Genomic DNA, 15,599 nt, shown 5'->3' with positions numbered 1-15,599 from the left:
CTTGAACGAAGGGGTGTCTGGAGTATTAAGTGGGAGAGAGGACAGGCCTGGGGAAAGACCTAACAAGCATGTTAGGGAACCTGGACTTTCTCCAAAGAGCAACGGGGAATCTCTAGAAGGGGTCTGTTTTGGGGTAGAGATGGGACTACCACTAGGGCTGCAGGGGAGGAAGACAGAGGAGGGTGCGTGTGGTGGGGGGGTCGGGGCAAGAAGGCGTGGCACTCTCCAGGCAGGAAATGCTGGCCCAGACTGGAGATGGAGAGAAATGGAAGGGTTCCAGGGACACTAGGAGGCAGAACTCACCAGGAACTGGATGTGAGGGGAGGAGGAGGGCGTGGGGGGGCCAATGGTGGAGCCCAGACTTCTTGCTTGGACCGGCTCCATGATAATCTCATTAACCGTGATAGGAACACTGGGGAGGGGGCACGCTTGGGTCAAGAGGCTGTGCTGTGCTCAGGACGCACCGACGGACGTATCCAGCGGGCGGCCAGGAGACATCTGGGATGGAGGTGAGGATCTGGGAGGGCCTGATGTACTTACGGAAAAGGTTATCCAGAAGGACCCATGACTCATTCTGAGGCTGTGTGCCGTCCTCTAGCTCCGGGCAGAGGGTCCTCAGGAAGAAACGTCACTGAGCCCGGGCACATGGTACTGTCGCCTCTGAGTGACTGGCTACGGACAACCCATGGTGACAAGGAGGAATGGCAGAATCATAGGCACCTGCACTCCACCGTTGGGAGCTGGAGGAAAGGATGCTGTCTCCTCCTGGCCCCAGAGCCAAACCCTTCGGTGCCCGTGCCCTATTTCTGTCATCGGTGTAGCCATTCTTCTCGGCCAGGCCTCCATCTTGGCCACTGATCTCCATGTTTCCTTCCACCTGGGATCACCCAGGTCATGGCTTCCCTTGCTCATGGCTTTTCTGGTGCCGTCTCTTCCTCTCCCTTCTCTACCAGCGCAGCACAGACCCTCATCACCCTGAACTTGGGATATCACACTGACCTCTTATTCTATGTCACCCTAACTGGTCCAACACCAACTGGGAGGTGGCATCAGGTGCTACATGTTATAGATTGTTTTCCACAAGACCACCCTCACTTCAGATGCCAACTATAAATCTCCTGGGTTCCCCACTCACCCACATTTCTGGCCAAGTGGTTATAAATTCCAGGCTTCCTGCAATGCCCACAGGTTCGATATTTCACTGGAATGACTCACAGAACTCAGGGAAGTGCTCTACTTAGGACTGCTGTTTCACTGCAAGGGTCTGGAAGGGTCCTAGAAGCAGACCTTCTAAGCCCATTCCCCCAGGAGACAAGGGGTATCGCCCTCCTGGCACATCGGTGTGTTTACCATCCAAGAACGTCTCCCTGAGCCTCAGTGTCCAGAGTTTTTGCTGGGGCTTGGGGTCTGATTGGGCTGATATCAAGTGGCTCGAACATGGCTGGTCTCTACGGTGTGGCCTACGCTCCTCCTGACTCTTCCCTTTGCATAAACCATGTAGTCGTCCCATTAGTGCAAACAAGCAGGGCCCGCCATGAGTAATCAGGAACCCCCATCACTTGGAAGATCCCAACGATTTAGTTTCCCCCTCAGGAATTAAGAAGGAAGGCCAGTCGAGTTCTTTATCTTATAATATCTCTTGACTGGTTTTAACTGGTAAATAACTGCTTGCCTCTTAAGCAATATCCATTCGATAAATATTTATAGACCAGGCCCCGTACAACTCAGTGGGAAGCTAAAGGTAAAAGATGGGTATGATTGGGCGTCTGGGTGGCTCAGTCGGTTAAGTGTCTGACTCTTGGCTTTGGCTCAGGTCATGGTCTCACAGTTTGTGGGTTTGAGCCCCATGTGGGGCCCCACATGGCTGGGGATTCTTTGCCTCTACTCTTCTCCCCTGCTTGTGGTCTCTCAATCTCTCTCTTAGAACAAAACAAAACACAACACAACAAAACAACAACAACAGAAACCTCCTGGTGCTTAGAATCTACTGAGGATTAGAGCATTACAGCACAGTGAGTATCTACGGTGGGGACAAGGAAGTCAAGCATCACAGGAGCCCTCTGAAGGCTCCTGACAATGAGTTAGCCAGGGAAGAGAGAGGAAAGTTCTAGGCAGAAGGCGTGTGTGTAAAAGCACTGAGGCATGAAAGAGAATGACTCAGTCAAAGGGCTAAAGGAAGTTCAGAGTACCTTGCATATAGAGCATGAGGGGAGAAGGGGGAGATACAGGGCTGGAAAGGTCCGTGGGAGGTGGGGGGTGTGGGGTCTGGGTGACAGCTATAGAATCATCCCCAATACAAGGATACATGGTCTTCCTCAAACACTGCCTTCATGATGCCAGGTCTTTGGTTAGAAATCTCCCAGGGCTACCACTGGCTGCCCCAGGACCGTGGGCACCTCTCCGAGGCAGCTTCAACTGGGAAGTGAGGGCACTAATGTCTATAACGTTACAGGATGGAGACTGTTCACCCCAGCTCTCTTGCTCAGCTGGGTGCTCAGAAAGTGACACCGTGTTTCACACATTTTTGGATTTTTTTTCTCAGAGCCTAGTCCACGGCCATGGCACGTACTTCATAGCTGGGTTTGTCTTTTCCTCTTTTTATTTAAAAAAATTTTTTTTAAGGTTTTTTTTTTTTTTAACGTTTATTTATTTTTGAGACAGAGAGAGACAGAACATGAACGGGGGAGGGTCAGAGAGAGAGGGAGACCCAGAATCTGAAACAGGCTCCAGGCTCTGAGCTGTCAGCACAGAGCCCGACGCGGGGCTTGAACTCACGGACCGCGAGATCGTGACCTGAGCCGAAGTCGGACGCTTAACCGACTGAGCCCACCCAGGCACCCCTTTAAGTTTTATTTAAGTAATGTCTCCACCCACCCTGGGGCTGGAAGTCACAACCCTGAGATGGAGAGTCGCACGAGAGCTAGCCAGGCGCCCCCACAGCTGGGTTCCTTACGCTCCGATCGATCAACTTGGATGGGGAAAAAAGTATGCTTATTTCCAATGACCAATCGGAAATGCTTGTTATGCATTTATGCCTATTTCCAATTGAAATTCAGCAATTCAATTCAATTCCAATTGAAACTCCTGCAATTGTGACTGTAGATACCACAGTAGTAGGAACAGTACCAGAGGCTCTGTCACAATAGCGGCTGCAGATACTGTCACATTACAGGGGTTGCTGATCTCCTGAGGTACGACTTAGGTGCATTGCCAGTTTGACGTTACACTTTCCAGACCTGCTGTTAGATCTTGTGAACGTGGTATCAGAGAAGCACATCTTGACTCTGACAAGAATCCGGGGGCTTGGGGGCGCCTGGCGGGCTCAGTTGGTTAAGCATCTGACTCTTGATCTCGGCTCAGGTCATCATCTCACGGTTCGTGGGATGGAGACCCGCGTTGGGCTCTGCGCTGACAGCGTGGAGCCTGCTTGGGATTCTCTTTCCCATTCTCTCTGCCTCTCCTCTGCTTGCAAGCACGCTCTCTCTCTCTCTCTCTCTCTCTCTCTCAAAATAAATAAACTTTAAAACAAATCTGGGGTTTTCATTTTGATGATTATATTTACATAGTTTCATTTCCTTTGTAGTCATACATATTTTACTTTATGAATTTGAAAACATTTTCCTGCGTAGGGGTCCATGGGCCTCACCAAACGGCCGAGGGGACACACGGTAGAAAAAAAAAAAAAGTAAAAAACCTGGGCTTAATAGAAGTATATATGTCACCCTCATTCTTCCTAAAATTGATGTTTGACTTTGGATACTGAGGTCATCTCTCTGGTCCAAGTCCATCACTTCCAATCCCTGGTGCCCTCAAAGGTGCTCTGGGACACCTGTCCCCAAAGAAAACAGCTGTATCAAGTGCATGCAGGGCATCACCTAAGGGAACATCCTAGGGGTACGGAATCCATCAGCTGCAGATCTCTTTCAACCAATGAGCTGAGAGCCGGACAGACCCTCACACACACCCTCCCTTGGGCCACCTGGGTCTACTGTGACTCATCCCATGATACCCTTCATCCTAGCGACGGCCAGCCGGACCGGGGATTTCACTCGTGTCTGGCTAGTGGCCTGGGAGGTGGCCAAGCACGAGGGCTTGCCAAACAGGTACTTTCCAGTTGGATGACCCAGTTAGTTTCTGTCTCTTGGGAGACTGCACTTGAACATGCAAGGGGTCAGCAGTTGGGAGGGCTAGAGGAAGTGATCGACACAAAGACAGAGGTAAACGGTGAGAGAAGGGAAGCGAAGTCCAAGGTGGAGCTTGCCAAGTGAGGGTGGGGGTCTCGCCCTGTGCCTGTGTCACTTCATGAAGGTCTGCCTCTCACCACTTGCAAGAGCGGACCTAACCTGCGCCCCTAGAGAATTGTGGCGGGCCAGAAATCCCCAGTCTCACACAAGGCTCACAGCACAGCATGACTCCTGGCACGCCAGAGACCCAAATCGATGAAGTGGAGGGCTTTCTCCTCAGTCTCCCTAATCCTGGCTCAGTAGGCCCCCACCCCCTGTGCCCAGTGCCAGGGCCCCGTTAACCTCTTTGTCCTTGAAATCCCCTTTCCAAGGGTTCCCTATCTGCTTGACTGCTCACAAAGCAGAGCTGGTACTGTGCAGGTGGGGTTGGGCTGGGGGTGGGGGGAGGTGGCAGGCAGAGATGGGGAGGGAGGGACCAGGAGGTCTGCCACTCCCCACCTGACAGAGGCCACATGGAGTAGACCTCTGGGATCTGGCCCCCTTGGTGTCCCTTGCCCAAGCTCCTTCTCTCCCTCTGGGGTCTGTAACACTCCCCTCCTCTCTAGAATTCCTCATGGATCAAACCTAGTCCACTCTCCTTGCCCAGAAACAGATCCAGAGATGCTGCTACGTCCATAGCTCTTTTAATCCTAACGTTTTAGAGACGAGGACGTGAGGCTGAGAGAAGTCTGATGCTAGCAGTCAGAAGAGAACAGTCCAAGCTCCTTCGGATGCTCTATAAAGACCCTGCACAAGGCAGCCTCTCCAGCGTCACTGTTCACAGCTGCCTGCTACCTGTTCCTCACTGCGCCCTTGCCAAACTGATATGCTAGCCTCTCCCAAAACATGCCGTTTCATCTCCAAGTCTTGGCTCCTGATGATGCCCTGGCTAAAATACCCCTAGGATGCCCTAGTGAATTTTGGGTCAAAGTGTACTCCACGGTTCCCTGGTGAGGCAGGGATCGGGTCTTAATTGCCTCTGTACCCTCCAGCTTTGGTAAGGGGCCAAAAATGAGGTGTCCCCTGACCCCAATGTCACTAAATTATTAGGGTCCATAGTATAGTCCCACTTGGAACCCCGTGGGTGGGGTTTATTGAATCATTTAACAATACATAATGGGTCTATTATGTTCTAAACACTCTGCCCGGTGCTGGGGATCAAACGTGAATGGAGACATTAGCTAGCAGGATATCACTGAGCAGACACTTTAAGAACATTCTAAAAATCTATAAAAGAGAAACAACAGAGGGTTTAATCCGTGTTTTCCTCCAGGTGCGTGTTGGGGCGGCCACCCTCCCCACTCCCCACCGGGTTCTCAAGGCAAGATTTGAGAGGGATTAAGCATTATAATCCCCGGGTTGGGTCTCGCGTCCAGAAAAGCATGAAGCCTGAATCCTAACCAGGCCCCACACGTGGCCCCACTGTATCCCTAATTCCCCGCATCCGGGAATTAGCGGTCTGGTTTGCAGCTTGCTGCCATCAAGGGGCCCCAAAGAGGGAGTTGCGAGACCCTCAAACTATTTTCCCGGGACTCAGGAGACCCCATCTAGACGCCGGTCCCTGGCACGAGCAAGGGCCCCTAACGAGGGTCTCAGGCGACAATCTTAGGAGGTGCGACCCTTTTTAAAAGAGGAGACGGGTGGGCGCGAGCTCGGGAGCAGGCGGGCATCATTATTCCCAAACCGAGATCAGAGCTCTCAGCGGACGCCGGAACGGGGGGGTGGGAGGGGCCCCCCGGGAGAGCGTGGCTTCCGGGATCCGCCCCGCCGGGCACCGCCCCGAAGACGCAGGCGCCGATTGGCCAACGCGACCGCGGGGCGGGACCAAAGCTAAAGGGGCGGGGCTAGGGTGGCCTGGAGAGGGCCGGGGCGGCGGCGAAACGCCGGAGGGGAAGCGGCGGGGCCGCACGTGGGTTTTTCGTGCATCTCTGTAATGCCCGAACCTAGTCCCAGGCGCATGGAGCCCACGCGAGACTATCCGCTGTTTGGGGGGGCCTTCTCCGCCACTCTCCCCCCCGGGGCCATCGACGTGAGGTGAGAAGGCGCGGGCACCGCTGGCCGACAGGGTGGGATGCGGGGAGCGGCGGGGGTCACCCCGGGGGTCTGCCTCGCCTCTCTCCAGCGATCTCCGGCCGGTCCCGAATAATCAGGAAGTCTTCTGCCACCGCGTGACGGACCAGAGCCTGATCGTGGAACTTCTGGAGCAGCAGGCCCACGTGCAGGGAGAGGAGGCTGCTCGGTGAGGGAGGCGGCGCCCGCGCGGCTGGCCAATGGGAGGGCCGGAGCTGGAGGAGTGGGCGGGGCCTGCGGCTGGACGTTTAATCGGGGCAATGAGAACTCCAAGGGCAACACTTTTATCACCGGAAGCGAGCGAAGCTCAAAGGACTCAAAGATGCTGGGGGGGAGGGGAGGAGCGGTGAGAGATGCCCCTGCCTGACCCTGCTCCCCCTACTCTAGATACCACTTTGAGGACGTTTGCGGGGCGCAGGAGGCTAGGGCTGTGCAAGTGGAAACTGTGCAGCCCCTCTTTTTGGAGAACCTGGCCCTGAGGGGCTGCTGTCAAGAAGCCTGGGTCCTCTCTGGCAAGCAGCAGGTGGCTAAGGAAAACCAGCAGGTGAGGGCAGGGAATGTGAGATTCCTGGAGGGGTGAAGGGAGTGGCCCCGGCGGGGGAGGGGTGAGGGGGTGGGGTCGGGTAAGCATCCTGACACTGATCCCTTTAGGTAGCAAAGGACGTGACGGTGCACCAGGCCTTGCTGCGGCTGCCCCAGTACCAGACTGATGTCCTGCTCACCTTCAGTCAGCCCCCGTAAGGAGGACAGATAGTACACATGGCTCATGGCTGGGACCCCAGGAGGATCTGCTGGGAGGGGAGGAGCAGGGAGACTGGCTGGTGGGGTTCTCCTGGAAACAGGAGGTGGGAACTTCCAAACCCGAGGCCTGGATGATGTTGTCTCTCCATCTGTTCCCCCACCCTCAAGCCCTGACAACAGGTCATTTCTTAGCCCTGAAAATCTGTCACTTCTGCCCTGGAGCCTGGGTGACTTTGAACAGCTGGTGACCAGTCTGACCCTTCACGATCCCGGCATCTTTGGTCCCCAGTAAAGATCCTGAAGTACCGCGTGACGCTGCTGAAGCACATGGGGGCCCCGTTCTGCAAGGGGAGCGAGGGTTTGGAGATATTCCCCTAATTCCTTCCCTGTGCATAAACATAAGACACCTCCTGTCTGCAGAAATAAACTTGCTTTATACCCAAGATAATCTCTGTGCCATTGCATCTAACAAGACACCTGGATTCCACCCCCCCCGCCCCCACCGGGTTCCCTTTGGTCTTGGAGTGGGGAGTGTAAAGTTTGTGCATCAGAGCCGAAGGGACCCAAGGCGGCCCAAATAAAAGGAGGAAATACTTTGGAGTGACCGGTTCAGCCCTGAGAGAGGGGTATGAAGTGTCCAGGGGGACGGGTAGGGAAGGTTTAAAGAAAGTGACACCCAAGAAAGGGAGGGAAACTATCCCTTGTAGTGATTCAACCCTGAGAAGACAGTTAGGGAGTGGCATAGGCGGTTCCCTTTGGATGGACGAAAAGATCTGCTGGTCAGAAGTCACGAGAACACAATAGTGGAGGCAGAAGTGTCTAAGGAGTGCTGATGTGGTGGTGTGGGAAGGACTGGCTGTTATTTGGTGTACGTGTGGTAGAGGGTGCGTAACTGGTCCCAGAAGAAGAGGGAAAGGATGGTGTGGGGGCCAAGGCGGAAGTAGGAGGCACCTATACCCTTGTACATGCCAAAAATGCCCTCTGTCCGAGCGGTCTGCCGCAGAGCATCCAGCATCCCCCGGTACATGAGGCCCTGAGAGCAGGTTGGAGAGGGAGGGAGAGCACAGGGAAGGGATCTGTCAGAGCCCACCAGGGGGCCTCATCTCGGCAGGCTGCCTTTCTGGCTGTCCCACCTGCCCCCACAATCTGCCTTCGCCCACCCCCTGGCTCTCCCTGCCTGCCGACACTCCAGAGCACTCCCTTACCTTGCCCTGAGAGTCCGTGGGCTGGTTGTAGAGCCTCGTGCTGACCACATCAAATGGCGTCATGGCCAGGACCACCGCAATGCCACTCACCATGGCAGCTGCCAGAGCCACTTTCCAGCTCTGGGGAGGAAGTATCTAAGAGTGGAGGGAGGAAGAGTTTTGTCAGCCAATCATTCGAGGCCTAGGGAAGGATAGGCCCCGTCCTGGGGACACAGGAGAGAGCTGGTAACTCGGGAAGCTCCCATGCCACCACTTATAATACAGCGTGATGACACTTGGAAGGAGGAAGGGCAGGCTGCTTGGGGACTCAGAGACGACTGCTGCGAGGTAAGCGAGGTAAGCGACAAGAGGACTGTGGGAAGGGTGTCAAGAGTCAGTGAGCCCCAAGCCCTCCTGCTGTTCCCTTGTTCCCTCACACTGAATGTCAGCACTGTCCCCTCTGGGGGGGGGGGGCGCCCTTCAGCTTGCCCTTCCCCCCTGCCCACATTCCCGGGGTGGCCCCACCCCTTTCCCAGGCAGTACCTCCCACTGCGTGATGAGGTCCTTGGTGGATGAGAAGGTGCACAGCTGGGTGGAGGAACCGATGATAACTCGGGGCAGGCCGCCCAGGGCCCCACGCCACAACCCCACCAGACCATGTTTCTGGCCAATCTCGCTTAGCGCCTGAAACATGCCCTGGCAGGGGGAAGACCACGGGGGCGGGCTTCAGTCCCCCCAGCATCAGGGGCTGCCACCTAACACTGCCAGGGAGGGGTCCTTAACAGGCACCCGGTGTCCGGACAACCAGTTCCGTGTGGACTTAAGAGTCGGCATGTGGCCCCTTCAGGGATCTACCACCCGCCCTGTGGTTCCTTTCTTCATCACCCCAGAATAGGGGCAGGAAGCAAGGGAGGACGTGAGCAGCTCAGGAGAATGGGATGGGAGAAACAGGTGCAGAGACGTGGAGGAAGTGGGGACCATGTGGGAAAGAGGGTCTGGGCAGACTCCAGGGTCGCAGTGGGGCTGAGCTGGTGGACCAGGCAGAGCCGGGGCTGGGTTGCAGTTGTTGGGGGCAGGCAGAGAGCTGGGGGGCAAGGGGCGCGGGGGGCAGGGAGCCAGTGGGGCTGGAAAACCCTCACCTGATGCTTATACTGGTGCCCTACTGCAATTTCCGAGGCTGCTTGTGCCTGTAGGTGTGTCTTCACCTGGGGACGAGAGAGTATCACAGCCTCCAGCCCGGGGGCCACCCTCCCACCCCAAAGACCCGAACGCCTGACCCCCTCACACTTCCTCTGGGGTGTTCGGCAAGGTATATCCTTTTAATCTGATAATTATTGTTGTTCCCACTTAACAAATTGGTCATGAGACTCTGTGTCCCTTGGCTCCAGTCCCAGGGGATGGATCTCTTAGCACGGAGAAGACACCCCACCCCCTCTACATCCTCCTTCCCTTGGGGAGGTAGGGTGGGGGATGGGGAGGCTGGAGAAAGGCAGCATTTCCTAAGACTGTTCCCGTAGGGCAACACTCTGGTGGTGCTCGGCCTCTCACGCCAGCTCTTATTCTCAGACTGGATCTCCAGCCACCACTGTGAACCAGCCTGCCCATCAAACTGGGGCAGGTTGTGAGGGGTCATCTGTAAAACTTGCTCTCTGGCCCCCAAACCCCACGGGGGCATGTGGAGGCTGATTTTTGAAGGGGTCACCGTCCCTGAATCTCATACCCTGAGAGCGAGACCAGACAGACTGCCTCTCTTACAGAACTGACTGCCTCCCAGGATCTTCCAAGAGGAGCCCTAAGCAAGGCCTAATCCTAGCAATAAGCAGCTGTGTGACCTTGAGCTGGTCACTTCCCCTCTCTAGGCCTCAGGCTATTGACCCTTCATCTATTCCAGAAAACTCAAAGGAGAACACTGCGGGATTCTAATTCTGTGATGCCCGGGACTTTCCTTGATCCCCTACACCCGCTGATGTATGGTGCTCAAATTCCCCATCATCCCCTGCACGAACCCACTTCCAAGCTCAGTATCAGCTTGTGCAGGCCCGGGCCCACCCGACACCAAGTGTCTGCCTGAAGGCCCCAGGCAAGATCCTTCTTCTCACCATGTAGATGGGGCTCCCCAAGTAGGCTCCCATGACCCCAGCCAGGGCCCCAGCTGCTGCGCTTCGTGGAGGGCTGAGGGTGCCTTCGGCAGTGTGCAGGTAGCCCCCAGCCTCAGCCAGCCCGTAGGTGCCCAGGCGGATGCCATTCATGAGGAACTGGTATAAGAGGGCGGGGGCCAGTCCCTTCTGCAAGGCAGCCAGGCCGTCCACCCTGCCGATGGTGATGAAGGCGTGGAAGACGTTTCGGTAGTGCCGCTGGTAGGTGCCCGGGGCCTGCAATTCTCCCTGCAGCTGCATCCTGGTCTTTACCACTTCCAGGGGGTTGGTGAACAGACAGGCCCCGCAGGCTGCCAGGCCGCTCATCAAGAAGTCCATGGTGGGGTAGCAGTAACAGGAAGTGGCCCAGGAGTAAAAAAGTAAAACTGAGCTTCAGAAACGGGGGGCTCAGAAATCAGGGGGAGGGCCTCAGTCTTAGCAGTCCGGGCTGCAGGAGATAGGAATTGAGAGGTCTGGAGCGGAGACTGCTAGGGTCAAATGTCAAGAGGTCAAGGGTTAGCTGGAATTTGGGAGTCAGGAGCTGGCAAAGAGAGAAGAAAAAGGAGTTTAGGGGAGCCTGGTGAGAAGGTTATGGCAGGGCTCTGTCGGTCAAGGATTTGAGGCCAAGGAAGGGCGGAAGTCAGGAGGATGGCAGGTGGAATGATGAGGATGGTCGGCTACGGGGGCCCGGGAGCAGGGGAGGGAAATGCGGATTCGGGAGATGGGAGCCTGGAGGAAGGAAAAAGAAAAACAGCAGGTTACGGAGGAAAAGGATCCTGGAGAAGATCGGTGGCGTCCCGGGGAAGGCAACGGGATCGATCTGTATCGGGGAAGCAAGTCGGGACTCCAGCCCGGGATAAGCGTCCCCGGGCAGCTGCCGAAGCCCGCTGCAGCTCCGGCCAGGGGTAGCCAGCGGAGGCCGGGCCGCCACACTCCAGTCACTGGAGCGCGGCGCCCAATCGGGAGCCGGGGAGAGCCGCAGCCGGGAGCGCCAGCCAATCAGCGCCGAGCCGGCTCCGCGGCCAATGGGAGGTGCTCTGGACGACCCGGCCCCCGGAATCCTGGGAGAGGCTGTTGAAATTAACTCTCCCCACGCCGGCGCCCGCGCCGGCGCGGCGGACGGGAAGCTCCGGGAGGGGCTTTGGGGGAGCAGAGCTTGTATCTCCCGCGGGGAGGCGAGGCTGGAGCCAGGGCTCCTGGGCTGGGGTTTGGGGCTGCTCCTCTCGCGGGCGGAGGGCGCCCCTCCCTTCGCCTTCTGTCCGGGTCTGTGTCAAACTGTGGATCCGCTCCCTCCTGGGTTCCGGCGCCAGGTGAACCCGGAGGCTGCGGCTACGCCCGCAGGTGCAGACGGGGGACACACCTGCTGGACCGGATGGATCTCTTGAGGCTGTGGAGAGTATTCGTAGGCTCCAGCGCCGGGGTGTGGTGGCTGCGGGCCCCGAAGGTTGGCGTGGGAGCGCAGTCAACCCTGAGCTCTTGATCCTCGCGGCAATCCAGAGGCGAAGGGCGGACAGGGCAAGGCAGGGGGTTAGTTCCCTGGGCTTAGGTTTACACTGTCCGCTGGTGGTGGGGGAGCCTGGGATCCTGGACCCCTGTCTTTGCTCATGAGTCCGCTGACAGTTAATCACGGGAGAACCGAGGAAAGAGGTTGGGTTAGCTAGCAACCCTGGGAAGGGGTGGAAGGAGAAAGAAGGCTTGGGAGAAAGAAAGCAGGATGGGGGATGTCATCTTGGGGAGGGAGGGAGGAGGAGGAGGAGGCAGAGGCTGCCTGCCTGTGTGTAAGTGAGGCAGCCACCAGATTAGACTCAGCGCCTCTGGAGTTCCAGTTTGGGTCCTGTTGTGCACCGGTTCAGTGACCTTAGGCAAGTTACTTAACATTTCAGACCTTCCTTTCTAAACAGGAATGATAATTATCTATTGCACCGACCTGAGTGCAAGTGTTGGACCTGTACTAAGTGCTCAGTTACCAGGTTTCCAGAAAAGCCGGGAGCTGTCAGACCCCTGTGCCCTGTGCCCTCCAGTGTCTTGTTCCCACTGCCCGGAATGTCCCTTCCTTCTTTTGGCGATTCCCAAACCATTCCTCACCTTGACCTTTACTTCTCCTGACACTTTTGAAGCTTTTTCAAGTTCTCCACTTTCAGCCATTTCCATCTGGCTTTGCTCCTCAAGCATTTACCCACATTTTTCATTTTAATTAGCAATTGTTTACTCCCTGACTCCTTCACCTCCCTGGGAGTTCTTGGATGCCCCAGCCCACCCCTAGACCCTGTCTGAGTCATCTCTATCTCACCATTGTACTGCTACCTCATTGAGCAGTTCGGTTGAGGCAGGAGGGGTGGAGGGTAAAGTAGCACAGATAATGGGGCTTCTCAGGAGGGGCTCTGAGTCTTCTGGAAATTTCCAAAGAATACTCTTAGAGTTCTCCACCTGGTGGACGGGATGAGAATTTTTTTTTAATGTTTTTATTTATTTTTGAGAGAGAGAGAGAGAGAGAGAGAGAGAGAGGCAGAGCATGAGCAGGGGAGGGGCAGAGAGGGGGGGAGACACAGAAGCAGGCTCCAGGCTCAGGCTCTGAGCTGTAAGCACAGAGCCCAACGCAGGGCTTGAACTCAGAGAGTGTGAGATCATGACCTGGGCTGAAGTCGGACACTTAACCAACTGAGACACCCAGGAGCTCCGAGAATTAATTATTATTTTAATCCTGGAGTTTACACCAGTGGTTCTCAAAGTGTGGTCCTTGGAGCAGCAGCAGCACCTGGGAATTCACTAGAAATGCAAATCCTCTAGTCTTGCCTTAGACTTCCAGCACCAGGAACTCAGGAGGTGAAGACTGACTGACTACTCCGTTCAACAAGCCCTGTAGGTTATTCTGATGTGTGCTGAAGTTTTAGAACCATTAGTTTAGGCCTTTTGTCTTTAATATCTAGATACCCTAGAGACAGACTACTTTTATAGTATTATTTTTAAAAATACCTTCATTTTGGGGTGCCTGGGTGGCTCAGTCAGTTAAGCATCCGACTCTTTGTTTTGGCTCAGGTCATGATCTCACAATTCGTGGGTTCAAGCCCTGCGTTGGGCTCTGTGCTGACAGCTCAGAGCCTGGAGCCTGCTTCGGATTCTGTGTCTCCCTCTCTCTCTGCCCCTCCCCCTCTCATTCTCTGTGTCTCTCTCTCTCAAAAATGAATAAACATTTTTTTTTTTTAATTTTTTTTTTCAACGTTTTTTATTTATTTTTGGGACAGAGAGAGACAGAGCATGAACGGGGGAGGGTCAGAGAGAGAGGGAGACACAGAATCAGAAACAGGCTCCAGGCTCTGAGCCATCAGCCCAGAGCCTGACGCGGGGCTCGAACTCACGGACCGCGAGATCGTGACCTGGCTGAAGTCGGACGCTTAACCGACTGCGCCACCCAGGCGCCCCGTCAAAAATGAATAAACATTTTTAAAAAAAGGGTTTTTTTAATAGCGTAAATTTTAGAAGTGTTAAGTTTACAGAAAAGTCGTGGGGCGCCTGGAGGGGCTCAGTTGGTTAAGTGTCCAACTTCGGCTCAGGTCACGATCTCACGGTTTGTGAGTTCGAGCCCTGCATCGGGCTCTGTGCTGACAGCTCAGAGCCTGGAGCCTGCTTTGAATTCTGTGTCTCCCTCTATCTCTCTCTGCCTCTCCCTGGCTCACACTGTCTCTCTCTCAAAAAAAATAAACATTAAAAAAAAAACTTAAAAAACAAATTTATAGAAAAGTTGTAAAAGTTGTAAAGGTACTATGAGAGTTCCCATATCACCCCCATCCAGTTTCCCTTGTTATTAACATCTTGTGTTAATATGATATATTGTTGGGGCGCCTGGGTGGCTCAGTCGGTTGAGCGTCCGACTTCGGCTCAGGTCACGATCTCACGGTCCGTGAGTTCGAGCCCCACGTCGGGCTCTGGGCTGATGGCTCAGAGCCTGGAGCCTGCTTCGGATTCTGTGTCTCCCTCTCTCTGACCCTTCCCCGTTCATGCTCTGTCTCTCTCTGTCTCAAAGATAAATAAACTTAAAAAAAAATTTAATAAAAAAAATGATATATTGTTATAATAACGGACTGATATTGACACATTATTATTCATTAGAGTCCATATTTTACTCGGATTTTCTTCATTTTTGCTTCAACTTCTTTTTCTGTTCCAGGATCCCATGCAGGGCACCTACCACATTACACTTAATTGTCATATTTTCTTAGGCTGGAAGAAGGCTCTGTCTTAGCTGTGACAATTTCTCCGATTCTCCTTGTTTTTGATGACCTTGACACTTTTTTGATGACCTTGACAGTTTTGAGGAGTCCTGCGTTAAGGATTTTGTAGCACGTTCTCTGATTCTCAGGATTGACCGAGGGCTTTTTGTCTCATGATTTTCTTTCTTTCTTTTTTCTTTTTTCCCCCCCTCATGATTGAACTGAGGTCATGGGTTTTTGGGAGGAAGACCACAGAGGTAAATGTCATTTGTCACATCATATCAAGGGTGCCACTAGACGCATACTGTCAAAGTGGCTTCTCACTGTGGGTGTTGATCTTTTCTTTCTTTCTTTTTTTTTTTTTTACATTTATTTATTTTTGAGAGACAGAGAGAGACAGAGCACTAGTCGGGGAGGGCTAGAGAGAGAGGGAGACACAGGATCCGAAGCAGGCTCCAGGCTCCGAGCCGTCAGCACAGAGCCCGATGTAGAGCTCGAACTCACGGACTGTGAGATCATGACCTCAGCCGGTCCGATGCTTAACCGACTGAGCCACCCAGGTGCCCCTGCTGGTGTCGATCTTGATCACCTGGATCAGGTACCCTTCGTCAGGGGTCTCCGTTGCAAAGCTATGATTTTTTCCTCCTCTGCAAACTGTACTCTTTGGAGGGAAGTCACTCTGCACAGCCCACACTTAAGGGATGGAGAGTTAGACTCCGCCTCCTCGAGGGAGAAGTATCTGCACAATTTATTTGGAATTAATGCACAGAAGAGTTGTCTCCCCCATTTATATATTCATTTATTCAACTATTGATATCTATCAGTATGGACCCACGGATACTTATTTTATACTTTGGGTTATAATCCCATATACTTCATTTCGTTGCTCAAAGTGTTCTAGCTTTAGCCTTGGGAGCTCTTTCTTTCATGGGCCATGCTTTTCGTGTTGCATCCAAAAACATATCGCCAAACCCAAGGTCACCTGGATTAGCTCCTATATTTTTCTCCTTGAACTCTCAGAGTTTTACATTTTACGTC

At 54.2% G+C, this 15,599-nt stretch overlaps 2 protein-coding genes across 5 annotated transcripts; one reads left to right on the top strand and one right to left on the bottom strand.

Moving 5' to 3' along the window:
• Positions 1-6,009: 6,009 nt before the first annotated feature.
• Positions 6,010-7,482, top strand: RANGRF (RAN guanine nucleotide release factor). Of its 3 annotated transcripts, XM_019413510.2 has the most exons (5): positions 6,035-6,257; positions 6,346-6,462; positions 6,681-6,837; positions 6,945-7,030; positions 7,203-7,482. In XM_019413510.2, the coding sequence occupies exons 1-5, from the start codon at positions 6,157-6,159 to the stop codon at positions 7,324-7,326; spliced, it is 585 nt and encodes a 194-aa protein (XP_019269055.1). In that variant the 5' UTR covers positions 6,035-6,156; the 3' UTR covers positions 7,327-7,482. The 3 variants fall into 3 exon arrangements, with proteins under 3 accessions (XP_053748723.1, XP_019269056.1, XP_019269055.1); XM_053892748.1 differs by lacking the exon at positions 7,203-7,482 and having other exon boundaries at positions 6,010-6,257; positions 6,681-6,869; positions 6,904-7,003; XM_019413511.2 differs by lacking the exon at positions 6,945-7,030 and having other exon boundaries at positions 6,024-6,257; positions 7,203-7,315.
• Positions 6,428-11,310, bottom strand: SLC25A35 (solute carrier family 25 member 35). 2 transcript variants are annotated; one of them, XM_019413509.2, is made up of 5 exons: positions 10,318-11,310; positions 9,358-9,423; positions 8,762-8,914; positions 8,240-8,374; positions 6,428-6,618 (listed from the first exon to the last, which is right to left on the bottom strand). In XM_019413509.2, the coding sequence occupies exons 1-5, from the start codon at positions 10,690-10,692 to the stop codon at positions 6,610-6,612; spliced, it is 738 nt and encodes a 245-aa protein (XP_019269054.1). In that variant the 5' UTR covers positions 10,693-11,310; the 3' UTR covers positions 6,428-6,609. The 2 variants fall into 2 exon arrangements, with proteins under 2 accessions (XP_019269054.1, XP_019269053.1); XM_019413508.2 differs by lacking the exon at positions 6,428-6,618 and adding an exon at positions 7,450-8,067 and having other exon boundaries at positions 10,318-11,309.
• Positions 11,311-15,599: the final 4,289 nt, after the last annotated feature.

Source organism: Panthera pardus, unplaced genomic scaffold, assembly GCF_024362965.1.
Source record: "Panthera pardus isolate Hobbes unplaced genomic scaffold, ASM2436296v1 HiC_scaffold_3, whole genome shotgun sequence".
Taxonomy (NCBI): Eukaryota; Metazoa; Chordata; class Mammalia; order Carnivora; family Felidae; genus Panthera; species Panthera pardus.
Note: the sequence above shows the minus strand (reverse complement) of the source record. Positions and strands in the feature narration are given on the sequence as shown.

What these genes read in the sequence shown, in the direction of transcription:
- RANGRF (XM_019413510.2), top strand. Translation starts at nt 6,157, where the DNA reads ATGCCCGAACCTAGTCCCAGGCGCATGGAGCCCACGCGAGACTATCCG. An exon ending in TGGCTAAGGAAAACCAGCAG is followed by an intron (nt 6,838 to 6,944) that starts GTGAGGGCAGGG and finishes TGATCCCTTTAG; the next exon opens with GTAGCAAAGGACGTGACGGT. An exon ending in CTCACCTTCAGTCAGCCCCC is followed by an intron (nt 7,031 to 7,202) that starts GTAAGGAGGACA and finishes CCCACCCTCAAG; the next exon opens with CCCTGACAACAGGTCATTTC.
- SLC25A35 (XM_019413508.2), bottom strand. Translation starts at nt 10,692, where the DNA reads ATGGACTTCTTGATGAGCGGCCTGGCAGCCTGCGGGGCCTGTCTGTTC. An exon ending in TGGGGAGCCCCATCTACATG is followed by an intron (nt 9,424 to 10,317) that starts GTGAGAAGAAGG and finishes TCTCGTCCCCAG; the next exon opens with GTGAAGACACACCTACAGGC. An exon ending in CCACGGACTCTCAGGGCAAG is followed by an intron (nt 8,068 to 8,239) that starts GTAAGGGAGTGC and finishes ACCTGCTCTCAG; the next exon opens with GGCCTCATGTACCGGGGGAT.